Source organism: Notamacropus eugenii, chromosome 5 (genome assembly GCF_028372415.1).
Source record: "Notamacropus eugenii isolate mMacEug1 chromosome 5, mMacEug1.pri_v2, whole genome shotgun sequence".
NCBI classification, from domain to species: Eukaryota; Metazoa; Chordata; class Mammalia; order Diprotodontia; family Macropodidae; genus Notamacropus; species Notamacropus eugenii.
The window spans coordinates 240,587,613-240,614,231 of record NC_092876.1 but is presented as its reverse complement, the minus strand read 5'-3'; the positions used below and the strand labels follow the sequence as shown (position 1 = coordinate 240,614,231).

The following is a 26,619-nucleotide window of genomic DNA, read 5'->3' as shown; positions in this document are numbered from 1 at the left end:
AAGACACAAAAGAGGTGCTTAATAAATACTTTTTGATATTTTACTATCCAAAGAGCTGTATTCTTTGGAATTCATCTTGGAGGTTACCTGGCATCATGAGTGAAAAGTAAAAGGAAATATGGCTAGAGGAAAATATAATGGATTTGAAATTCATGCTTTAAATTTGCTTGAATTCTTGTTTGAAATTTATTCATTCAGGCTCATTTGCCTGACATTTAAGGCCTTCCAAAATCTGACACTCCTGTACCTGATCTCAAATGACTCCTCATCCCAGACTTCTCCTCATCCTTCACTTTTCTGCCTTTGGATTCTTCCCCAAACTCGACCACAGAAATCCTATTCATCCTTAGAAACCTAGATCAAACACCACTTCTTTCATTAAGCTTTCGCTTCCTGATTTCACCATCAATAATGACCTTTCACTTCTCAGCCCTTATGCAGTACTTTATATGCATACATTTTACCCAATTATGATATATTGTTTTGTATCAGTTACTCGTGTGTCTTGTCCTTTTAAATTGTAAGGTCTGTGAAAACAGGGACTATTGAATCTATGCATTATCTCTCTAATGCTAGCATGAATGGGGTCTTTTTAAGTGCAAGGAATATTGAAACATCTTATGTAAAAGTCTAATTCTCCCTGACTAGTTATACAGTGCTTTGATACTTAAACATATGTGACAGATGTGAATGTAAAGGTTTCTTATTTCAATAGATATTAAGAGAGTCTTCTGATTTGAAAATAGCCCATCCAATAGAAATAGATGTTCAAGGATCTGCAAGCTTTCACCTGATTTGATCTATTCATGAATTACTGTTATAAAAACACTTCCATATCAATACATTTTAACAGCCCAGATAATAGTACTCTCATTGTCTCTTTAATCCTAGCCATGCTTCAAAAGGATAAGATTGTCATAAAAGTCTTTCTTATTTATCTCTTATCATGCTGTCCAGAAAATGATGGGAAGAGAGCCACTTTTATCTGTACAATTTGCTCAGATGATTTTACTCCTACTGTTACAAAAGACAAAAGAGAGACGCTTAATAAATGCATTTTAATATTTTACTAGCCAAAGAGCTGTGTTCTTTTGACTTCATCTTGGAGGTCACCTGACATCACTAATGAAAACTAAAAAAAAACAAAACAGGAGGGTAAGAACAGTGGGTTTGAAATTCATGCTTCTCAGTCTTAGAAAAGGAAGCAACCCTGAGCCCTCTGACTTTGATTGTCTCCCTCCTTCTGATGCTTCTGTGGGCAGACTGCTTCCTAGACAACCATGCATGTCTCAGACACATACTTATTGACACTTATTCAACAATTTGGGAGGTCCAGACCTGTCATTTCATTGGAGAGAGCTCATATTGAGCAAATGCCCTTTACCAATGCGAACTGTTCTGCAACGTGGGGCTTTCCTGAGTTTCCAGGGGAAATTGAAAGGTTAAGTCACTCACCCAGGATTATATAGCCTGTATGTCTCAGAGATGGACCTTGAACTCAGGACAAGCCGACTCTGAGGCCAGCCTGTTATGGATACTACTCCACCCTTACTCTTAAATACTTATTTATTACTATTTACACGATTATTATAGCCACCAAAATCACAATGAATCATGCTCCCTATAGTCAGTTTCCTGATGAGAAATTATCAATAACTCTGTTTTTCTTTCTCCCCTGCAAACCCCCAACCCTATCCCTTCCTTTTTTAATCTCTTTTAGGCCTTAGTAAAAGTAAATGTGAAATTGAAGCCTATGCTGGATTCTATTGCTGTGAACAGGAGTAAATGGGAAGAAATGCACCAGAAAATGTTGCTTTCTCAGACACCTCCGCCTTCTTCCTCTTCCAGCCTCACTGTGTCAGTGGAAGATACCAATTAAGCCTGTCTGCATGGGCTGCCACTGCAAAATGACTGGCTCTCCAAAAGCTTTCTTTGGCTTTGCCACATTTTTTTTTAAAGCTGCCACAGACAAGTTTGGGGCACTGGAGACGGTCCCTTTAGCAGGGATGTCACCTCTGAGTTTAGTCATTCTGAACTGCACATGGACCTGGAATAATACAGGAAGACATATGGCACAGAGAGTGCCCTGCATGGATGAAAGGGCCACCTTTCCACTGCTGCTGTACAGAGAATATCTATACCATAGCATCTAAGGCAGAAGCCACAATGGGAACACTGTTGGATTGGTTCGTGTTCACACTAGAAGTTAAGGGAGTGCAGACTGACAGGGTGTTTTACATATCACACCACTATTTGTTATAAGCTAAACACTGCCTGCTTTCGCTGTTCTCCCTTTTAGGCCAGAAATCCCAAGGCCCCTCCTTTGTATTCTACAGAATTTTTCTTTTTGAACAATGAAGCTTCTTTGTGATTGTTCCAGGCCTTTAGAATAGCCTGTCTTGGCTACTCTTTAAGAAACGAACTTTATTATCCTTAACTTGTGCCAATTATCCCGGAAGCAGTCCACAGTAAGGAGGCAGTAAATTTGTTTGGCCAGTGGAAGTTTATATCAAAGTAATAACACTGCGTGGGGACTGTGGGTCCTGCATTCAGAGCTGCTGTATTCAATATTCACAGTGGAATGTGCCTCCTCCCAGGAGAAGAGGATTAACGGACTTTAATTAAAGTATGAATGGAAAGGAAATCTATAGCCCTGAAGTTCACAATCTGGATTTAGCAGAAATGGATCCTGTTCTTTTTGGGACTGTTTTCTCCAGAGAGGGAGGCATTTCACAGAAAATAGAATGAGGACTACATGGAGTTTTCTGACCAGTGGGTTTGTTTTGTCCTGATAGAGCACAGAAGACCAAGAAACAAAAGTCTGGACAGGGAGCACACATTCATCAAGAAACAATGAGGTCTGTTCAGTTTGACCAAGCCAGCTTAGGAAGTTACCAAACCCCTAGTCTTCAAAGTATCCAACTATTTTGCATGAGCTTTAAAAATGAACTTCTGAATTGGCTGTATAACAAATTGTTAAGAAATTTCAGTGTTTTGTCCTCAGAACAAAGAAAGGCATCATGGAGGATTGAGAATCATGAGAGGCAATGCAGTGTCATGAAAAGAAGACCACTTCTAAAAATCAAAGAACCCAGGTTCAAATCTACCTTCTGATATGTGACCATGGGCAAGTCATTTAACCTCTCTGGGCTTCAGTTTCCTCATCTATAAAATGAAGGGGTTCCCCTGGACACCTTTAACTAGAAGCCCTCTGAATTCTATTTCCTATGTAATCTTAGATAATTCATTTAACTTGAAGGCCCAGCTTTCTTCATATGTAAAAATAGTTTTGCACTAGTCAAGGTTCTTTTTAGTTCTACTTCTATGATCCTAGACATGAATTCTAGTCCTACATGATGAGGTTCCTTCAGGACAACCTTGCACCCCAACATTTTGGGGTACACCCTGAACTAGATCAGCAGTTCAATCTTGGGCAAGACACCTAACCTCTGGATCTGTTTCCTCATCTATAAAATGGGTAAAAATGAAGGAGTGGGACTGACTCAAGTCCCATCTGGCTTGTAATTTTACTTATGTCCATTTTCACCTTTACTCAAGCACCACCTCTCTCCTACATTCCCTGAATATTCCAGGGAATAAAAGATAAGGTATAAGGGAGAGCAGATAGTGGAGGAACTAGGTAATACTCCCAGTGTAGCAAGAAACTAATTAAGGGGAGACAGAACAGTATGAAGAGGCAAATAATAAGCAAATTATCTGCATAGACCAGAATGGTTAACAAAGGAACTGTGGCCAAAGAGTAGCTCACATTTATGTAATGCCTTTCCTCACAACACTGAGTGCCAAGTATGATTGTCTCTATTTTGCAGACATGGAAAATGAGGCTCAGGGAGGGTAAAAACCAGAATAGGAACCCACGTCATGATTTGAAATCCAAAGCTCTTTTCACTATTGATACAAGAAAAAAGAGGGAGGAGGGGAAGACAAAGGCAGTGAAAACAAGGAGAAAGGAAAGGCTGCCCAAAGACTAAAGGAGAGTCTCAGAACTAGAGAGAGGTTTAGAAAGGGAGGGGTTGTATAGAGGAGAGATGGGAAGCCTTAAAAAAAAATAATGCTTCTGACTACCCTTTACAGCTTCCTCAGTAAAGAAGGATCGAGAAACTATAGGAGAAAATGAGTGTAGAAAGATGCCTCACTAGACCAGGTAAGAGGAAGTCGTTCAGATTTATGGGCTTTATTATGCCCGTTTTCTGAACTGCCACGCTGTAAAGGAAAATGGCTTCTTGCAGGGCTCTCTTACTTCTTCCAGGTAAGGAACAAAGGTGGGTGGGGTTAGAAACAGCCACCCCTATCTCTGCTTTCCCAGCTACTGCAAGTGTTTATGGGTATTGTGCCACATCATGTTTACATCACAAAAGGGAATTGAAAAACACTCCACGTGAAGCAAAAACAAACCCACATCTGTTTTCCTCAACCACTACAAATAAATAGCCCAAAAAGACTCTTGCAAGTCCATCTAAAGCAAATTTATATAAGATATATTTTATGGCCAAAGGATAAAAAATAGATCCATAGTTTGACTTGATACTGCAGGCAGGCAGTTCTGTGTACTGTAGTTCTCTTGAACGTTGATGCTGCATATTGCTAAGTGTAACATAATTTATAGGACAAATCCTCCACCCTCCACCAAGGTTGAGTTTTTCCTCTCATTTCCTCTCTTTTTTATTGGCTTCACTGCACGGTTGCCAATAGCAACATCCACTGGTAGCAAGGGGAGTTCAACACCATTGCAACCAGCCATACAATGTCAACCATCAATCATGTAACTGTTTGTAATTGCCTCCATCTATTTCTCCTGTCTTGAGGTATCTCTCCAATTGTGGGTCAAAATTCAGAAACTGCTGACTAATGCCATGAGTCTGTTCCTCTGTGGCCATAAAGCAGTGGAAATGGAGTGTGGCGGGCTCCCCAACCTCAGTGACCCAGGATTAAATGTTGAAATCTTGAAGACTGTGATAGGAAGAAAAAAAAATCATGGTGGTCTTAAGGTTTTTGAAATATTTGGCTTGGTGACTTTCCTTAGTTTTAAAATATAATGAAATTGGTAATTGTTCTTTGGTCATCTTTTAAAATGTAGGAGATTATGGAGGTGAATTTTTTTAATGATGCCTTTTTTTTTTTGCATTTTAGTCATTTCCACAAGTGACACCACCACCTACCCACTGAACCTTCCCCAGTAACAAAAACAATTCAGCGAAACCAACTATTATGATATCTTGAGAGTATATACAACATTTCATATCCATAGTCCTGTATCTGTCCAAGGAAAAGAAAGAGGTTACATTTCTCCAGCAAAGATTAGTCATTACAGTTACAGAGAAGTGCAATTTCTATAACCCTTTATTCTTGTTTATTTGCTATTTTGGAGAAGGTTTCCAACTTGTGCCTTCCTAGAAAATGATTCCTCCTAAGCCAGAATTTGTTCGATTAATAAGAAAGGGATCATTCTCAGGGTTTCTGTGGAGCTCAATGTGAGGGCATCCAAATAACTTCATCCTACTTTCCCTAAAGAATACTTTGTCATATTACTCCCTGGTGGTATGGCTGCCCTCTTTAACCTGAGACTGTCAACCATGGTGTAGTAGGGACTCCATCACATGATGGAAGAGCCACTAGATTGGCAAGGAGAAAAAATGGGGTCTAGTCTGGCTCTGGCTCTAGTAGTTCAGGCAAGTTACTTCATCTCTACTGTCCTCAGTTCCCTCTTCTGTAGAATGGCAGGATTAAATGAAATAATCTCTAAAGCCCCTTCTAACTTTTATAATTCATGATTCTAGATCATGTCTACACCAACTCTAAGAGCAAAGATGGTCTTTTTCATTTTACATCATTACAACAATCATGTCTGTTATTCCTTTGTTGAAAATGACATTTTGGAGTAATACCATGACAAGCTTAACAGGGTTATATCATCACTGGGCATTGGGGTTATGTATATAACAGCCTTATCATTTTCATATTTCTCAACACATTTCTACTAACCACAAAAGTCATCACTATTCAATTTAGAATGAAAATGAGAAAATAATTTCCATTTATTCCATATAATTGACAAAATTTACTAGATGAGTTTAGAAAATGAATCAAGATAAGGTAGCAGCAATTATTTTACTCATCTGAGAAATTTAAGAATGTCTGTGTATTTTTGGTATGGTGTATCTGCAAAGAACTGTTAAGTTTAAAATCATTTAAAACATAATGTTAATTTTTGTTGATGTTACTAATAGCATTTGATATTAATGCCAAGGCAATTTATTAAGTATTATTTTCTTCTTCATTCAAAGAATAATGCTTATGATATTTTTAAAGGTGTTCTTCCCTAAGGACAATGAATAAAAAATGGACATTTTCATTTTAGAATACAATTAATTTAAAATCGATTGCCTTGCCTGATTCTTATGGGTTGGGGATTATCAACAGAATGGGACAATTTCCTTCTGGTGGAATAAAAATCTGGACACAACATGGGAAGTTTAAGTCTAAAGAAAAATGTTTTCATTGAAAAAAAATTTTAAAGGTTTCATTTTAGTAAAATATAATTTGAGAAACTACTATCATCACTGTAATGAAGCTTTACCTACTTCAAAATACCGACTCTGGAAAGACATACAGCATGGTGTGCCATATGCAGACCAAACCAGAATGTATCAGAAAATAAAAGCATATGCTAGTACAATCTGACTACAAAAAAAAACAGAGATTCCATAAACTTCCTAACTGGCTATAACTGAATGAAACAACATCTCCAACAGAAATAAAATTGGCAGAGGCAAAAGAATCTGGAGAATTTCATGAAGAACAATTTGATTTAACAGTACCTAATAACAAACTTATATTGTTGGAACACCAATCTCTTTTCCTCAGCTGGTTATTTTGGGCACCTTTTCCAATTTACTTTCTAATGAACTTGCATGTTTAGCATAGCACACTCTCATAGGTGTGTGGAAAATCATGTCATTTGTCTCTTTTCCTAGGTAGATGTGTCTTCAGACATGCTCTCCTACACAGGGCTTTCTTAAGTAAACGAACTTATATGTCATGAAACTGTTATTTAGGATGGTCATTTAGCTTTGTGTTCATTTCCTGCGTAGACCTTAGATCCACAAACCTTGCTTTGCTATCCAACAGTTCAGATTCAACTGGATCCCACCAATCTCTCCCTTTCAAAACAGAACAAAACACAAGGCATGTCTTAGAAAGAACATACTAGTCTTTGGTCTCATCCACAAGAGGGAGAAAACCCATCCCCTTTGCCATTTTCTCTTTTTTGGAAACACTGAAGAATTCCTACTGATTGACTTCTTAATTATTATTGTTTTGCACAAAAAGAACAAAGCAAGTCTTTGGTTGAATCATTTGAATTTCTTTCCTTTGTGTGGTTCTCTAGGGCTGATGTGCAATCATTATACAGTCTTAAAGACTGTTTTGGAAACAAACTGCTTTATGAGACCCAAAAACCAATTTGGTTTTTAATAAAATGCTTAAGATCTCCAGTGACGAACGTTTATTTCTCTGCAGCTAGGGTGGTTTAGGCGCTGACGTGGGAAGCAGGCTGCAGACTCCCAGCTCCCTCTCCAGCGCTCCTTTCCTATTAGTGGGCAGCCCATTAACCTGCATCCTCCCGTTCCGTTCCGTGCTTGACTACCCGACAAGGGGACGGTGAGAGTTAAAGTCACTTGAGCAGTTTCCAGATGACAAAGGCACTGCTCTTCAGCCTTGCTGAAGTTTTCTGGGGGTGGAAGAGGCTCCAGCCTGATGCTAGGTTATGGGGGCCTTATTATAAATTACTCAAATTTGCATGGGCAATTACACAGGAGCCCCGCATCACTGCCGCAGCCGCCAGCCGCCCTGACGGGCCACGCAATTACACAATGGCTCCGGTGCTTAAACTTTAAAATTCTTGCACCATTGTGTCTGTTCTATTAGAACAAACTGCAGCAAATGATCCAGAGACAATCCAAATGACTGGAAAGAGGAGGCGCCCAGCGGGAGGAAGGGATGAGGTAGAGGAGGGTCCACCACTGGCCAGATCAAGGCAACTTGCATCAGGCTCAGCTCTGAGCTCAGGCGATTCGCCCGACCCTTTTGTGTTTAGGCTTTCCGAGTTTAAAAGTAGAGATAATAATATTTATTGCCTACCTAACTCACAGAGGTCTTATGAGGATTAATGAGGCAATATGGGCAAAGCAGTCCGAACTCTTCAGAGGAAAATGCTACATAAATAAAGGGTCTTGGGGTGGTTTCATTTATTTTTTTGTTTGGGTTTTTTCTAAATGGCACTGTCCACCCCATTATGTTCTCCCTTGCTTATAAATGGAGATGCAATTATGCTCAGCCTAAGAAAGCAATTCTGATACAGCAATGGGATTCAATAATAAACCTGCAAATAGTAGCAGCTTGATCAAAGGCAAGATCTATCTAGGAAAGAGGGAAGAAGGAAACATATTACTAATTAAAATATTAATAAAACTGTAATCACAAGCCAAAGGAGACTAAGTTCATAATGAGGTTAAGTTTCTCTCCATGTGAGCATTAACTGGGTTTCTGAGATCTGTCTCTCTCATACAAATTGGCTTTAATCTTTTGGGAAAATATATTTTGGGGTCATTTTTTACAAAGACAGAATAATTGCCCCAACAAGTTAATATCAACTACTATTATCCAGAGAATACTAGCTTATTCTTCCTTTTCCTGTTTTACATGACTTTTTTTCTGGATCTAGAATTCTCATCACTTTCAAAGACAGTGGTTTAAAAAAAGCAAACTGGAACACTATGGAGAACAAAAAACTTACTTCCAAACACTTCCAAATCTAAAGAAAAAGGTGCTTTCTAGAGTCACAATTAAAAAACAGAAATTTATCAGAAGATACCTTGACGGCTTTCTGTAATAAGAATGGTGCTAAAATGAGTATGGCAGCCGAATGGTATTCAGAAAGTGAGTAATGTTATATTTAGCTAAAGTGTTTATAATTTATATACAATCTGCCTGAGGAAATAATCCCTATTAATTTCCAAAGAGAATGCCAAGAAGTCACCTGGGATTTGACCATCTCATTTTTTGCCAACCAGATATATCAACGTGAGAACCAACCTTCATGCTCTTAACTAGTCATCATCTGTCTTCTACACCTATTTTTAAAGGAGTTCATGTACAACAACCCTAGCAGGATAGAAGTCTTAACATTTATTACCTCCTACTTCCATGCCACGAGCATTCAGTCTATACCTGAGTCAAAAGTCTTTTTCTAAAAGCAAAATTCTTTCCTTTAAGTGAGAATCATTTTGTTACAGCCACCAATTATTTTACTTCTGCTGTGGATAGTAGCCTAGATTTACTTTTCGATCAGTGCTCCAGTCTGATCAAGATTCTATTGGAAACAAAATGGCCCTTTATGACATTTTATCATATTCCACCTCATTTATCACTTAACAGAATTTCTATCATTAATTAAAGAGCCTTCTTTCCCAAAAAAACAATCTATTCCCCAACTGCCTATCAGAGCCTGAATAAAAGTTGCTCTATCATAGCAGCATTGATGGTCATGCCAATTTCACAGTGTGATTCGTGTACTCATTTCATTTTGAAAATGACCCTGCCCTCCATCTGTCTGCGCCGAATGTCCTGGTTTTTTCAAGCCAGGTCTCTGGAGCAGCATCAGATGAAATAAGGAGGAAGATACAGAACAGCCTCCCTCCTATCCCCTTCAGCTGCCACAATTAGAGAAATACCCTGCCACAAAGACGAGGATGTGAAATGGAAGAACTAAACCGGCTGTGAGAACAGCAAAGGCTCATTTTGCTTCTTTTACATAAACAGGAAGCCATTTGGAAGCAAAGTACTTCCAGGAGACGAAAACAACAAAACAAGTCAGCCCACCTGGGAGAGAGACTAGGGAGAGCCCCAACAGTCATTTTCCCATTTCCAGACCCTGTTGTTATGCCCTGATTTAATGGCAATGTACCCAAGGTAATTATGTGAGAGGCTAACTGCCTGCTAAATAAATGGGTGGCCAGTATGGTGAAGGGAGTGGAACAGTTGAAGAAACAGGAGACGGTTAGTGTGGAGAGGAAAAGACAAAGGGGGGGATATGATAGCTGTCTTGAAATATTTGAAGGGCTGTCATCTGGAAGAGGGATTGCATTTATTTTGTGTAGCTCCAGAGGGCAGTACTAGGGCTAATAGAAAGCACATTTTGGCTTGATATAAGAAAGGAGTTAATGTAAAAATAGGCTGTTGTATAAAGCAATGAGTTCCTTGTAGCTAGAAGGGTTAAAGTAAAGGCTGGATGACCACTTGTCACAAATGTTGGAGAGGGGACTGAGGGATTCATATATAAAATGGATTGGATTAAATTACATCTAAGTGTGTATGTAAGGTTCTTAACTTTTTTTGTGTCATAGACATTTTTGGAAATCTGGTGAAGCCTATGGACCCCTTCTCAGCATAATGTTTTTAAATGTATACAATAAAACAGACAGGATTACAAAGGAAATTGGTTATTTTGAAATCTATTTATTGAAATTTTTTTTTAAAGTTCTGAGGCCCCAAGTTAGGAAATTCTGCTATCATCCCTTCAAACCAAATTCTCGGATTCCCTATGTAATGATTTTTCTTTAACTGATGTTTTTACCCAATTCACCCAAAGACATACATTGAGCTGGAACAAAGAAAATGAATCCCATTCTTATCTCTACTGTCCCCCTATCAAGAAACATTGCATAAAATTTTCCATGTAATCTGCCTGTGTAATTTTCAGAAATTAAGAGTCCTAAAGGGGTTGTGACTCTAGGAAAACTAGGAAAAAAGCTGCAGCCAAATCTGGACAGAATGTTGTGGTTAGCCCACATAAAGAAACCACTGGAGGCCTACAATCATACTTACTAATTAATAGTGAGTGTGTGTGTGTGATTATTCTGTTCCTGTTGAAAGCCGTGAAGTAAAGGGCTCCTTGACCCTTTCTACTCACAGGCACACATCTCTAACATTTTCCTAGGAAGGAAGAGAGAAAGTGAATTCATTAAGTCAGTGACTATATATGCTCATATATCACACTGAGAGACACCATAGTGTTTGTTTTTAAAAACCAAACAAAGAACTAGACTAAGAGTCAGAAGACCTAGGTTTGAATCCTGGTTCTCTGATTTAATAGTTGTGTGGCTTTGGGCTACTCATTTAACCAGTCTGTTCTTGGCATCCTCATTTGGAAAATGAGCTATCAAAAGGATCAAGTGAAATAACAAATGTTACATACTGTATAAATGAGGTGCTATTTATTATTAGAGTAGCCTAATAATCTTTTTTCTTGTTGTATAAAGTGACATGTCCATCGAAAAATTATGCGTCCATCAAAATATTACAGTAAATAGGTGGGTTCAAAGCCTATGAGAAAACATTAGGAAGAAGAGCTAAATTTCAACCCACCATTAACTCCCTAACAACATTCTGTCAGCTGTAATTCAGAGGCAGACGTAGTATCTACTGTCAAAACCAAATAATGCTCAACTATAATTGCAAAGGTTTGGCACGAAGAACGTACATATCAATTTCCCCTAAAATTGCAAGTCTTAGCCCTTGCAGACTGGACCCTAACATCTTCTTCTAAAGCAGATGCAGGGATTAAGCCAATTTGTCAGCAGTAATCTCCTACTGAAATACCTTTTAAGGTCTCGAAAATTTCATGATTTACCCATTTCACTGCAGTAACCAAACTCCACTGTCATCTTTACATAGTCCTTTTTCCAGTCCCCAATGAAAATATTAAATTTCATTTCCCAAAAAGTAATTGTCACCAATGAGTCCATCTAAACAATGAGTATGAGTCCACTGTTTCATTGTTGATATTTCACTGTCCTCAGATAACATTATTAAGCTCCTACTTGTTCATGGCACTACAATGGGCATTATGCAAAAGATGTTAAATATACAGTGTCCCTAATGAGGAATTTACAGTCTTAATCAGCTATTTTACACGTCTAATAAAAGAATAAGACAATCAAAAATTAGTTTCTAAAATATTCTGATAAGTTGCTTTTAGCTATGAGCCTGAATGAAATTCAGTTTTGATCAAGTAAAAGATTTTTTTAAATTGAAACTATGATCCATGGCACTGTTTTTTATTTCTTCGGGCTGCTGATGATCACATGGACCCCTCACTAAGATACTGACTATCAAAATAAGTGACCTTCATAAATTTATAGGTTGGAAATTTTATATTTTCATTTATGAGGTTTATATAATAAAGATTACCTATAGAATGTCAGATTCTCCAGATTCTCTTTCCTGGATGATAGTCTGTTGATTGAATCAAGACCCCAAACAATACAGAGCCTTCTCATTGAAGTTTGAAAATATTGGAAAGAGATGTAACACTTTATACAGGAAAAACTAAATAGATTTTTTAAACATCTGCTGCCATGTGTCGTGAAGTTGGATGGTCAGTTCATTAAGCTAGTATATAGTATAGGTACATACATATATATGTATATGTATATATACGTGTATAAATATATACACATGTGTATATGTATATATGTGTATACATGTATGTGTGGGACAAGACAATGAGTTAGGCCTAGAATAAGAGGAAAAAGGCAGGCTGGACTGCATGTGAAAAATTGTGCAGCGTTTTTAATAATACCAAGCTCTTCCCCAATCTATAAATTCATCCTTTTTATTTAAAAAACAAATGTTCTACCAGTAATACTAATCTAGGAACATCATGATCTCCTAAGGACCAACCTTTTAGGTGATCCAAAGACAACTGAAAAATACATAGTGGGCTGCAGCATATTTCCAATAATAATCTATATGTAAGAGGTCATCTCATTCAAAAAATATATGATTAGCAAAGGAGATGGGTTGGTCACATAGCAAGAATGAGCACTTAACATCTGGACAGCCAGTGTGTTACACTGGTAGACACAAAGGAAATAGACTTCCTGAACACTGGGTGGATCTTCTCTGGAAAATCTACAGAAGTACACAGACAAGAAAAACAGGATGAAACCGCATGTCTGTGTTGTGGTCTGCACCTATGGAAGAAATACCCACACTAAAGAGAGTTCAGACAAGTTCTGAAGCATTTGTGAAAATGTGAGAATCTACTGAGGAGCAGAGAAATAATCCTAGAATCATAAATTTAAAGTTGAAAGTGAACTAAGAGATCATCTGGTTGAACTCCCCCACTTTTTACAGAAGAACCTGAGGGAGGGGTAAGTGATTTGCCCAAGGTCACACAGACAAAATTAGAGGAAAATCCAAAATTCAAACTCAGGTTCTCTGACTCCAAGACAAACACTATTTCTACCACATAATGCTGTCCAACAAGGGAAGAGGAGATTTTAATTGTATCATTCTTTTCTGAAATATGGTGGCAAACCTCTTTGGCTTGGTATTTGATATTAGAGGACACAGGCTCCGTGTTCAGAGAAGTTTGAAAACACAGCATCCCTTCTATGCAGAGGATGTACCAGATAAAAGCAAACCACTGCAAAGAACCTCATCATTTCTACATTTTATAGCATCAATAAAACCTGGAACAATATTACACCTTAGAGGCAGAAACCAGGTCTTTTTTTTTCCTTTATGTCCTGCCAATGGATCAGGTTTAAGGCCTCTCAGCCAACAGCAGGGGACAGTAGAAGGAGGAATTGATTTGGAATTTTAAACCCTAGTACCAGATTTCTTGATTCTTCTGGGGGGGGATCTGGGGCAGGTCGCTTAGCTTCTCTCTATGCCTCATCTGTAAAATCAGGGGGTTGGTGTAGATTTTTTAAATTTATTTCCAGTGCTCCACAATCACTACCCCACAACCTGGATTTTTTCTTTCCCTTCCTCCCCCTCCCCGGGAGGGCATACAACTTTATGTACGTGGTGTCCATTATTTCTACAGGCCCTTCCACAGGAATCCTTTGATTCCTAGGGTTTCTGGTCTCAGCAGCTTCAGGCCCTTGTACACACTGGTCCTTGAGCATCGAGAGGGTCTCCCAGCTGATGCCCAAACCCAAAGCCCAGATTTAATAGAGGATGGAACTGGGCGTCCCTTTCACCAAAGGATCCCTGTTGGAGAACGTTTACACCAGCTGCTCCTCAGGCTTGAGAACTCCAGGGGCCTGTGAGCAGGGACAAGAGGCAGGAGCCCTGGGTTTGAATCCGACCTCTGCCACGTGACCAATTCTGTGACCTTGGCAACGTCACGGAATCTCTCAGGACCTCATTTTCCCCATTTGTAAAATCAGGGGATTTATCTTATCTTTTTAAACTCAATATCTATTGGCTCACATTTAATTAGACTTTTCCAGCTGAAAGAAACAGCGTTAGCCCTGCCTGTCCCTCTTGTCTTAAGAAAAAATGCTTGCGAGCGAGTATCGCCTCTGAGCAGGCTGTGTGCACAAAAGAAGACGAAGCCCAGCCCTCCTTGGGGACCTGGATGGCATAAAGAGAACACAGCCTCCCGCTTTCTCAATATGGACGGGAAAATCCCAAAGACTACAACTCCCAAGAGTAAGGGAATGCCCAGCAGACTACATCTCCCAGTATGCAATGCGACTGAGGTAGAACTCATTTTCCCAGGAGTCTATGCGCGGTCCAAGTGGTGCATGCCGGGAAGCAGCTGAGCTTCTCTGTGAAAAGGCTTCCTCGCACATTCTCTTAACCGTTAGGAATCTCGCGAAACGAACAAAATAGCGACCGAGGATCTTGCGAGATTGCGATTCCAAACCGTCCCTCCTCCGACAAAGAGATTTTTCACTTCCGGCTCCGGGAGGAAGGTCACTCTGTTTTTGTTTCCGGTTTTGCAGCAGTTGCCGTGGAGACGGCAACGCGGAGCAACACTGGGAGTAATGGCAGGCCTAACCGGGGCGCAGATCCCGGACGGAGAGTTCACCGCGGCCGTGTACCGTCTTATCCGGGACGCCCGCTATGCCGAGGCGGTGCAGCTTCTGGGCGGAGAGCTGCAGCGGAGCCCGAGGTGCCGGGCCGGCCTGTCCCTGCTCGGCTACTGCTACTACCGCCTGCAGGAGTTCGCGCTGGCGGCAGAGTGCTATGAGCAGCTGGGGCAGCTGCACCCGGAGCTAGAGCAGTACCGCCTCTACCAGGCGCAGGCCCTCTACAAGGCCTGCCTCTACCCCGAGGCCACGCGAGTGGCCTTCCTGCTCCTCGACAACCCGGCCTACCACGGCCGCGTCCTCCGCCTCCAGGCCGCCATCAAGTACAGCGAGGGGGACCTGCCTGGCGCCCAGAGCCTGGTGGAGCAGCTGCTGAGTGGGGAAGGGGGCGATGAGGCCGGTGGGGAAAGCGAGCCCGACGGCCAGGTCAACCTGGGCTGCCTCCTGTACAAGGAGGGCCAGTACGACGCGGCCTGCGCCAAGTTCGGGGCCGCCCTGCAGGCCTCGGGCTATCGGCCTGACCTCTCCTACAACCTAGCCCTGGCCTATTACAGCAGCCGACACTACGCCCCTGCCTTGAAACACATCGCCGACATCATCGAGCGCGGCATCCGCCAGCACCCGGAGCTGGGTGTGGGGATGACCACCGAGGGCATCGATGTGCGCAGCGTGGGCAACACCCTGGTGCTGCACCAGACCGCCCTGGTGGAGGCCTTCAACCTGAAGGCAGCCATCGAGTACCAGCTGAGGAACCACGAGGCGGCCCAGGAGGCCCTCACCGACATGCCTCCCCGCGCCGAGGAGGAGCTGGACCCCGTCACCCTGCACAACCAGGCCCTGATGAACATGGACGCCAAGCCCACGGAAGGGTTCGAGAAGCTGCAGTTTCTGCTCCAGCAGAACCCTTTCCCCCCAGAGACCTTTGGTAACCTCCTGCTGCTCTACTGCAAGTACGAGTATTTCGACTTGGCCGCCGACGTCCTGGCGGAGAATGCGCACCTGACCTACAAGTTCCTCACGCCCTACCTCTACGACTTCCTGGATGCCATGATCACCTGCCAGACTGCCCCAGAGGAAGCGTTCCTCAAGCTGGACGAGCTAGCGGGGATGCTGACGGAGCAGCTGAGGAAGCTGACCAAGCAAGTCCAAGAAGCCAGGCACAACAGGGATGACGAGGCTGTTAAGAAGGCGGTCAACGAGTACGATGAAACGCTGGAGAAGTACATCCCGGTGCTGATGGCCCAGGCCAAAATCTACTGGAACCTTGAGAATTACCCCATGGTGGAAAAAATCTTTCGCAAATCCGTAGAGTTTTGCAACGACCATGATGTGTGGAAACTGAATGTGGCTCATGTTCTGTTCATGCAGGAAAATAAATACAAAGAAGCAATTGGTTTTTATGAGCCCATTGTCAAGAAGCACTATGACAATATACTGAACGTGAGTGCCATCGTATTGGCCAATCTGTGCGTCTCCTATATTATGACAAGTCAAAATGAAGAGGCAGAGGAGTTAATGAGGAAAATTGAAAAAGAGGAAGAGCAGTTGTCCTATGATGATCCAGACAAGAAAATCTATCATCTCTGCATAGTAAACTTGGTGATAGGAACTCTGTATTGTGCCAAAGGAAATTATGACTTTGGTATTTCCCGAGTTATCAAAAGCTTGGAGCCCTATAATAAAAAACTTGGGACTGATACCTGGTATTACGCCAAAAGGTGCTTCCTTTCTCTTCTGGAAAACATGTCCAAGCACATGATCATGCTGCGAGATAGTGTTATTCAAGAGTGTGTACAGTTTTTAGAACACTGTGAACTTTATGGTAGAAACATACCAGCAGTCATTGAACAACCCCTAGAGGAAGAAAGAATGCACATTGGAAAGAATACAGTTACCTATGAATCCAGACAGCTGAGAGCATTGATCTATGAGATTATAGGGTGGAATATGTAGTTGCTTCTTTGGAATATTACTTCTTCCTACATGCCTGGCACTCAAATGAGTATAGCTTTTTATCTTGTATTTGGCACATTTGCATTAGATATACTTTTTTAAATGCAATAAAAATGATTGGGAGGAAAACATTTTTGAAAAGTCAAACAAAGGAAGGTCAAGCAGCCTAGGAACTTCTAGAAAAAGATTGTGAATTGATATAGCATGCTATTTTTAGTATAAGTCACAATGCCTGTCCATTTGTTAACAATGGGATTTCATCCCTTTGACATTCCATTTCTCTCAAAGGCCCCATTCCACAAACAGGTCAAGCAAGTCTAGACCAGGATAGACAAGGTACAGTTAGAAATGCCTGGAGTGTAATACTTAAAAGCATACTTTTAAATATTAATTTTTTATGAATATGTTTTATGCCAGAATATTTTATGTGCATTGTAGATACTAGCATTGAGATCAATAAAGTTATATATGTTAAGGGTACAAAGTTCCTAATGGGCAGTAGCATATGTGGAACAATTTTCTAGACCTTCTATAGTGTATACAAATATGTAATCTGTGATCTGGTTCATATTATGATATGCCACAATTAGCTACTGACAGGACTATATGAACCATTTACATAACATGTTCTTATAATTCTATTAATTTACAGTGCATATGTTCTGCATATATTTTAGAATGTCATGACAAGGTATGGCAAAACAAAGGTAACAATTTACAAATTCCTTATCTTAAAGGTTTATTCTACACAGTATATAAGATTCAGTAGGAAATTCTCCACTGCTTTATCACAAAATGACAATCAGCGTCATGGTATGGAAAATTTAAATGCCAATTGGGGAGGAGGATAATACTGTTTCTTGATTTATCTCTACTTTTGTTATCAAGAATTGGATAATGCAGTAAGATAAAGTTTTCTTGCCAACTATTTTCATAAAAGATGCATATAGTTGTGTTAATTTTGTTTGTTTATTTTTAGCTGGTGAATGAATGGCTTAGAATTCATGCAGTTATGATCCCTAATCCTGTGCTTAAAACTTAAAACAGGTTGAGTTTAGAATTTATTCATCCCTATTAAATATTTCATTTCAAAGAAATCTTGATTTCGTCAATGTGAATCTTCACTGAAGCGGGTCACAACTCCATGCCTTAATAAACAGCCTTCAGCACTGCTTAGGCCAAAATAATTCATATCTAGTGGCCTTTCCCAGTTCCAAATTCAAGGCTGGTTAATGAAGGGCAAATAAACAATCCATCCCCAGCCCACATTCAAACTCTTTTCAACTTGGTGAGACCTGAAAGAATTTGAACTCTGTTAGACTAGCCTTTGGAAACCCAGAGTTGCCTCCATGCTTTGATGAGACAATGATAGTGGAAAACATACCTTTTCCCTTCACTGTTTCCTGTCCAAACTCTTCTCTCATTTACAATACAAGTGGAAGGGTACACATCATTAAATGAGGGGAAGGAGGATATCTCCAACCAATAGAAAGGGATCTAGCAGGATGTCACAAAAAGATTTAATTGATCTCCAAGGCAGTCTACCTTGAAACCACCATGAAACACACCCAAGTCAGTTTATTGGAATTCTGAGTGTGGAGACAATTATAGCTGGCTGCTAGACTCCATTTCCTAATCTGTTCTGGTACTTTTGTCAACCACCAACTTTTCCTGGAATCTTACATTCAGTGCCTATCCTTTCCAAAACACAGTCCTAATTGTCATGATTATATTGTCTGTGTCTTATCAGTTGGTGGCCACCCCATTTCATCTGTTACAGAAAAATCTACAAGTTATGTTTGGCTTCTGTACTCATGCAGTACATACCAAATCTCTGGATTATGCTCATTTTAATAACCATGTTGGAGTGTTCAAGTAGTTCCTTTCACACTTAGGACAATGTTAGCCAACATTTTCACAGCTGTTGAAGTATGCAAAGTTTGTGGTGGTCTTAAGTGTAATTTGGGACAATTAGATAAGGTTATTTTTGCTATTGGATGTTTACCTTAAAAGTAGATAGTATAGATGAAGAAAACAGGGTCCCTGCTCTCAAGCTTATATTTCAGTTTGAAACAAAACACACGGGAAACTATTTGAGAATATTACAGTGCACCAAAGAATGAAAAATAATATGCTGAGTAGAGGAAGAAAAAAGGAAGGGGTCAAAGTAGAGCCACTGATACAAATTATGGAAGGGACTATATAAAATAACAGCAGATTATATTTGTAATAACATTTTGCATTTTTTCAAATCAACTTCACAAAACACTTTCCATTTGCTCCTCATAAAGGCATAAAGGAGAGCAATCTCGGAGGAGCCAGGAAGGCCTCGATGCAAGCTGTGCCTCTGATGTACTGACTTTGTGATCCTGGATAAGTCCTTTAACTTCTCAGTGCCCCAAGTGCTGACATTTTAGGGGGCAGAAAGTTGCCAATCTGCACTTAAAAAAGTTTTCTCAGACAAATTCCCTACATATAAAATCATATGCCCAGTCACCACTCTTCCCCAGCCCCCACCCCAAAAATAGCCTTACGAGGTAGGTAGTGCAAATACTTTCTGCATTGATAGATGGGGAAAATGGGAAACTGAGTTGTAAAGAAACTCAATTTACCCAAAGTGACACAAGTAGGGCTCCAACCCAGGGCTTCAGATATCAAGTTCTGTGCTCACTCTACTACAGAATGATTCCTTTAATAAATTACACATTTATGTAACAACAGACCAGGAGCTAGACTAGGAAGATTTCAGGTACCATGCTGCACTAAGATAGCTTGTGCTGTGGTCTCATTTCAGACCAATTTCAGTCCTGGAGGTGCCTGGTCTCTAAACAGAAGGGTTAGGCTCCTCAAACCTTCCATTTTGTTATACCTTTATTGTAGGGCTGAAAGGAAAATCACTTAAAATTTAGGTATGACTAATCTAGGGTCTCTCCAAAAGGAAGTAGAAAGGTACTCAATGTACAATGTTGATCAGGTTTGGGGAAAGTTATTTGTATTATCCATATAAAAGAAAGGCTTAAGATGCAAAATATTCAAAGTGTGCATTGTTTCAAACACGTGAAATAATTACTCTCACCTCCTGGTATACTCAGCCAAAAAGTTGCTCCTTAAAACATGAAACAAAAAGACTGCTGAACTACCATTTCACCTTCACATTGGCTTTGCACTGTCCAAACGGTACCTTCCAAGCCCATGTTTTCTGACAAGCCAGGGCATGGCGTGGGCTCGTTTTTCCCTCAGTGGTTATCTTCTCTGCGAAGAATGTAGTTGCAGAGAAGTCTCCTGTCAATAAGGTTCTCAGGAATTCCCAAGGTAAGTAGCCATTCCCAAAATGTTCATCTCCTGATCACTGTTGACTCACTTATGCCTTTGCTCACAGAAAGAAACATGAAGTAGAAAAGGAAGACAGAATTGAGGCTTATCAGTCTCAGGCTTGTCTATATTAGCATATATGTTCTTGATGCCAAGTGTAAGCGGCCCCATGTCTGCGCAGAGGAGCTGCTTACTCCCCTCCAGATCCCTCGCTTCCAACTCCTGATTACAGCCAGGGAAGTCCAAGAGAGAGCCTCACAGACTCCCTACACCCTTAGAAGAAAAGAGGAAAAGACAAGAGTAAAGTAACTCCTTTAAAGTCTACATAGCTCTTCTTGGCCCAATCCTCTGACATAATATCTTTCATGATTCAGGGGAGGAAAGAAGAGAAGCCCATAGGTTTGCACCCACAAGGCCAAAGCACATGCACCGATGAGATCATGTCTATCACATTTAAAACATACTTTCCCTAGTAATCACTTTTTTAAAAGTCAAAGTTTTAAGATGAAAACACTTTTCCTCTCTGGACAATGCCTTTCTTATAGTAGGTCAACATGTCTGTTGAAGGAATTTGTCTTTGTTATAGTTTTGGATTAGATGCTTCATCTTCTCATCTAAAGGGTTATCTATTTTCTTTTTATATTTTAAACGTAACACTGTAATTTCCCTTAAGTTTCATGTCTGGTTTTCTACAATTGAATGTGTCTGTTATGAATAATGTCAAACAGGAAAGAAGACTTTTTAATATTTAGAATAGAAGCCAAATAAACAAGAAAGTCCCTTCTCCTTTTTCAGCATTAACTTTTACACAGCCATAAAACTGATATCCACACCTTAAGAGCCTGTTCACATTCACCATAGTTAGCCCATATTGGGTTTAACTTGTTGGTGAACATTAACTAAAATTCACTAACTCCAAGACAATCAGATCTTCTCCTTCTGTGAAGTTTTCTGTTACCATTGCCTGCATATGAGTTGTGTCACAGACCAAATTATGTCCATTCTTTTCAATCTGGGTCAGTTCAAATAGTCTGAAGTTTGTTGCTATTATAGGAATCATCTAAAATCTTTTCGCTTTAGCATATGCACTTTGTAGTCATGGAAAAAGGGGAGCTTTGCATTTTAATCTTTCAAGAAAAGCTACACTTTCCTACAATTCTGTGCTTTATTGACAAGCTATTATTGTGTGCAATTTTTTTCCAATTACTCTTGAAATAATTATAGCTTGTCCTGCCCCTGAGGTGAAGGCCTCCAGCTGCCATTCTGCCAGAACTCTGGAAATGGGAAAGCAGGTGAAGTAAGGATGGAACAGAGATTTAGCTACATGATTTACCTCTCGCCGTACCTTGAATCCCCTTGATGTCCAAATCTCAGTAGTTAATCAAATGTTTGCTGCCATTAACAACAGAGAAGAAGTAATGAATGCTGGAACTACCTCTGCAGCTCTGCCACCAAACCTAATCTTGGGTCTTGCATCATTTTTTATTTAATGCAAAGGAGGAGAGGTCACTTAGACTTTCCAAAAGGACAAAGCCACAGACTAAACAGCTGTCTTTTCTAAAATAGTAAGAAATGCCCTTAGTTTAAAAAGCTTCCCTGGGAATGGTGTTTATTCTGCCTCCAAAGGTTTTCTTTCTTTTCCTTTCTTTTTCTTTCTTTTCCTTTCTTCCTTTCTCTTTCTTTCTTTAACTGAAATGCTCTATGTATTTTGCTACAGAATGCACTAAAAGATAAGAAATGAAAGATCTATCTTCCCTGCTACACCTTTTCTCTTCCCCTTTTTTATCTACCTTGCTCTCTCTTCATTCAATTACACAGTCACTGCTTCCTGATTGCTGGCAGCCAAGGCTTCAAGCCAACTGCAGGAGACTCATGGCAACCTTTTAACTGTAGCACTTTGATAGGAAAGGTGAGTCTAGCAACCAGTGGAAACATAACAAATACTGAGTTGAATGAAATTTAACTTAATTGAGTTGGTCATTTGCTAAACAAGCTTACAAGCTAATTTGAATGACTCAAATTAGGGATATCAGAGAAACCATTCAAAAGCAGCAGCTCCTCAAATATACTGGTTCATGGGACCTTCCAATAAAATAGTTATTGTATGGTATTGACCTTTCTTCATTAATAGGCTGTCTATGCCCTAGCTCTGCCCTTTCCTGGTACTACATGGCAACACCTTCTGGATGCCATGGTTGTCTTTGAGAAAGAAGGGTACACAATAATCCTCCTTCCAATGTCCAGAATCTTCTATGCTTGCACCCTCAGCTTCCCAGCTGAGCTACTGCTCCCTACCTTTGATATCAATGGTAGGAAGACAAACAGGTGCACTTTAGGAGACCTTGCCCTCTCCCTACAAGACAGGTGAGCTGCTCTGCTCCTTGACTGAAATGATTCTGGAGTTGCTCTGATGAATGGAATGAAGATGGACCAAGAATTCCCAGCAAGAGCTAAGTGTACCATGTGCTATATCCTAGGAGCAATTTCTCACAAGACCATCAAGGAAGACCATTGAACTTGGAGTCACAGGAACCGAGTTCAAATCCTGCCACTGCTAGGTCACCTTTGGGACCTTGAACAAGTCACTAAATCTCTCAGGGCCTCAGCTTTCTCATCTGGAAAATGAGGTTGTTGGACTAGATTGATTGCTAAGTTTCCTTACAGTTCTAGATCTGTGAGTCTATGGACTATTCTAGTCAATGTTGTTCAAGATTAACCCTCCAGTACTGAATTCCATCCTAAAGCATTACTAGCTATAAAACCTTAGTCAAGTTATTTAACCTAGTTGAACTTTTAATTCCTCTAGACATAAATTGAGGATAATAATAGCTATACTACTCTGATCTGTTGTCAGGCCATACCTCAATAAGACCACGTAATATTAGAGTTGGTTCTTGAAGTGGGAGGTGAAGCTTTGCTTGGCACAACGTTTCCTTGAATCAATTCCTTGTCTTCTCACCCTCCTGAACACCCCTCCCAAGTTCTAATCCTATGTCTTTAGCTGCAGGATCTAACTTGTCTACTATATCCCTAAGCAGGTAGCTGATAATAATATAATTCTCCCCCCGCCCAACTCCAAGGAATTAAGTTATTATAGTAGAGTGAGAGATGGTGACATTGATATAGAACCATAAAAACATTGATATAAAACCATAAAAATCATAAAAAAGAATCTATAGCTGGAAAGGATGTTAACTGTCACTAGACCATAGGTATATAACTTTGTGTGTCCTGGACTCCTCTGGTAGTCTTCTGAAACATATAGACCCCCTTCTCAGAATAATGTATTGAAATGTATAAAATAAATACAAAGAGTTACAAAGGAAATCAATTATGATAATTTTATTTAACCATCAAAATGTTTTTTAAAAAATTAATTCACAGAACCCAGATTAAGAATTTCTAATCTAAACCAACTCTTTTGTGTTATAGATGAGAACGCTGAGGATCAAAGAAGACATGCGACTTGTCCAAGGTCATGCAGATACTGAGAAGCAAAGCTAGGGCTAAATACAGGGGTATGCTGGTGCTGGATCTAACTGGATTATGAAAGCAGATTGTTAAATGTTCAGTTTGAGCATTTACACCTCAGAAATCTGCACTTGTCACAAAGCTCTATAAACACTGCTTGAGTAGAAAGCTCAGGGAATGAAGTCATCACCAGAGTGGAGATATGGTAGGTTAATGTTATTGGGCAGCTAGGTGGCACAGTGGATAGAGCACAATCCTTGGACTCAGGCTCATCTTCCTGAGTTCAAATCCAGCCTCAGACAATCATTAGCTATATGACCCTGGGCAAATCACTTAACCCTGTTTACCTCAGTTTCCATAAAAAGAGCTGGAGAAGGAAATGACGAAACCCCAAGAGTTGGGCATGACTGAAACAACTAGCCAACAATAACAAGATTAACATTAACAACAAATGGCATTTATATAGCACTTTAAAAGATTTGCAAAGTGCTTTTTATAAGTATTATCTCATTTAAGCTTCACAACATCCCTGACTAAAAGTCAAGTTTTCTGACTCATAAAATCCCAGAAGCTGAGCTGGATGGGACATCAGAGGCCCATGCACAAAAGGAATCCTTACTTTAGCAAACCTGGCTAATGGAGACCTCCAAGAAAGGAGAATCCGTCAACACTCAAGGTTTGACCACTCTACTTTTAGGCAACTCTAATTATTAGCTCCCTGGCCTAGGTTCTTAATATTACATCACGTTGTCTCCTCTCCTTGGTTCTCATCCAGAGAGTTCTGAGATTATGTGATTTCGGTGGGTTTATTTGTTTTTGTTTTTTTCAGATATATGGTTTCTATTACTTTCATTTCTTATGATGATGAACTTGCCCAGACTGTGTGTGGCAAGTGATTCTAGTTAGGCACATTTAGTAATTTCTGTCATCACCTCACACCCCCACAGGGGGTCAGCACCTCAACACAAAATCTCAATATTTCAGTCAGCTAGGGAACTACCTCAAGTGAGAAAGGGAAGAATTAGCCTGGAGAGAAACTGAGACTCATGTGGGCAGTCATAGCTTCTTTTTGACCTGGCTGATCAGCGTTATGAGAGACTTCAGCCTGTCAAAAGTAGTCAGCAGAAGCGATTCCAAGAGAACAAAGGGTTTGAGGGGATCCTTGGAAGAAAACGTTGATCAAGAGAACAATAGATATCCTAGTACAATGTTAGAGGTGGCTAAGGGTCAGGTGCTCCTGTGGCTGGACCATTTTGAAGAAGCAAGAATACATTTGAGGAACTGCAGGCACTCTGGTTGCTGATAGCAGTCTTGGGCATTTTTCATTGGGTTCAAATCAGATTAGCGAAAATGGCTCTGGACTGGAAAGGGAAGCATACAGAAAGGAGGGGCAAGTCAACGTGCAAAAATGTCATTACAGGTTCCTGGGGAGAGAAGTGCTGGATTATTTGGAATGGTCACAAATGTGGTACTGCCAGTCTGACATCTAGGCTGGCCCCAACTACTAATTTTGTCTCACTGATTTTCATTGATTTTCAGATCTTATTACTCTTAGAAGTATCTGGGTTATTTCTCCTTTCTAATCAGAATGATCTATTACTACCAAAGTGATTTATTCTTTTAGCCCTGAAGGTGGCTCAGAAATCACACCAGAGGGTCTTCTAGTTACTTTACTAACTCAAAAAGGAATATTTGCAGCGTTTTATGGGACCTCTGAGACTCCAGCAAACATGACATTTGTAGATTCTGTTCACTTGACCCAAACACTTGAAAATTTGCCAAACTGACTGATATACTTTGATGGGGCTACGAATTTAGAAAGCAATTTGGAATGACTCTAAGAAAATGACTAAAATGTCGGTAATTTTTATTCAAATATCCCACGGCTAGGCATATACCCCTAAGAGGTCACTAATGAAAATAAAGGTGGTATATAATTATAGCAGCATCTTTTTTTGCAGTAGCAAAGAACTGGAAACAAAGTGGATGCTGATCAGCTGCAAATAACTAAACAAACTGAGTTACATGGAGGTCAAGAAACATTCATTAATACACTGTAAGAAACTATGAATATGATTGATTCAGAGAAGTCTGGAAAGATGTATCAACTGATACAATGTGAGACAAGCAGAACAAGGAAAACAGAATACATAGTGACCATAACAATGCCAATGGAAACAACAGTGAAGCAATCAAAACTCAATGCTGTGAAATTATGAGCAAGTTCCATCCCAAAGAAAAGATTTGAAAATGCACCTCCCTCCTTTCTTTGCAGACAAAAGAAAAAATGGAAATGGCAATGTTAGAAAGTCAAAGCATTGGAAATAACCTCTGCCAACCACCTTCTCTTTTCCTCTGCATAGCTATAAATACTACCCAAGTTGCCCCTGCATTGCAGAAAGCTCATTCTCTATGCAAAATAAATCTAGTTTACAATGAACTCTCATCTTAATCTGAAAGAAAATTGATGATGGCAAAATGCTGGGAAAAGGACAGAGCATGGGACAAACTATACAGTTTTAGGGACTATCTTGTAAACATTAATTTAACAGTTGGTTCTCAAAATGTGAGGTCCTAGTCCATGGACTAATGAGTAAATATACTACTAGAGAAACTAAATCATTAATCAAGGCTTGCCTTAAATGAAACCAAAAAACAAAAGAAAGTTGCTGCTATATCAAAGGATAGCTCATGTTCACAGGTTCTTGTCATAGAGGCAAATAAAAAAATTAGAGCAGCTGGTTTTATTATGTATTTAAAGGTAATGAAAAACATTGCATGGGATAATTGGCCATCTCATCTTGCAATGTTCATGATAACTATTTGCAAAAAGAATTTGAGGAATACAAATGACTTATGCAACATCTGCTGAAGAGGATGAGGAGACAGATATTCTAGAAAAATTTGATAGAATCCTCAAAGTTAAAGCAACATATACTTCTGCAAATAATAATGAGATGGGCAGCAAAGAGAT

General features: G+C 39.9%; 2 protein-coding genes across 6 annotated transcripts in view; both read left to right on the top strand.

The window, feature by feature from the left end:
* PDE11A (phosphodiesterase 11A) overlaps positions 1–7,514 on the top strand; it is a 571,707-nt gene extending 564,193 nt beyond the window's left edge. For all 5 annotated transcript variants that reach the window (XM_072612423.1, XM_072612422.1, XM_072612427.1 and 2 more), the window contains one exon: positions 1,721–7,514. In XM_072612423.1, the coding sequence (XP_072468524.1) occupies positions 1,721–1,879 (159 nt within the window). In that variant the 3' untranslated portion in view covers positions 1,880–7,514. The remainder of the gene's footprint in view (positions 1–1,720) is intronic.
* A 6,793-nt stretch (positions 7,515–14,307) lies between these two features.
* Positions 14,308–17,959, top strand: IFT70B (intraflagellar transport 70B). The gene has a single exon (XM_072612421.1). The coding sequence runs from the start codon at positions 14,865–14,867 to the stop codon at positions 16,860–16,862; it is 1,998 nt and encodes a 665-aa protein (XP_072468522.1). The 5' UTR covers positions 14,308–14,864; the 3' UTR covers positions 16,863–17,959.
* The last annotated feature ends 8,660 nt before the right edge of the window (positions 17,960–26,619 follow it).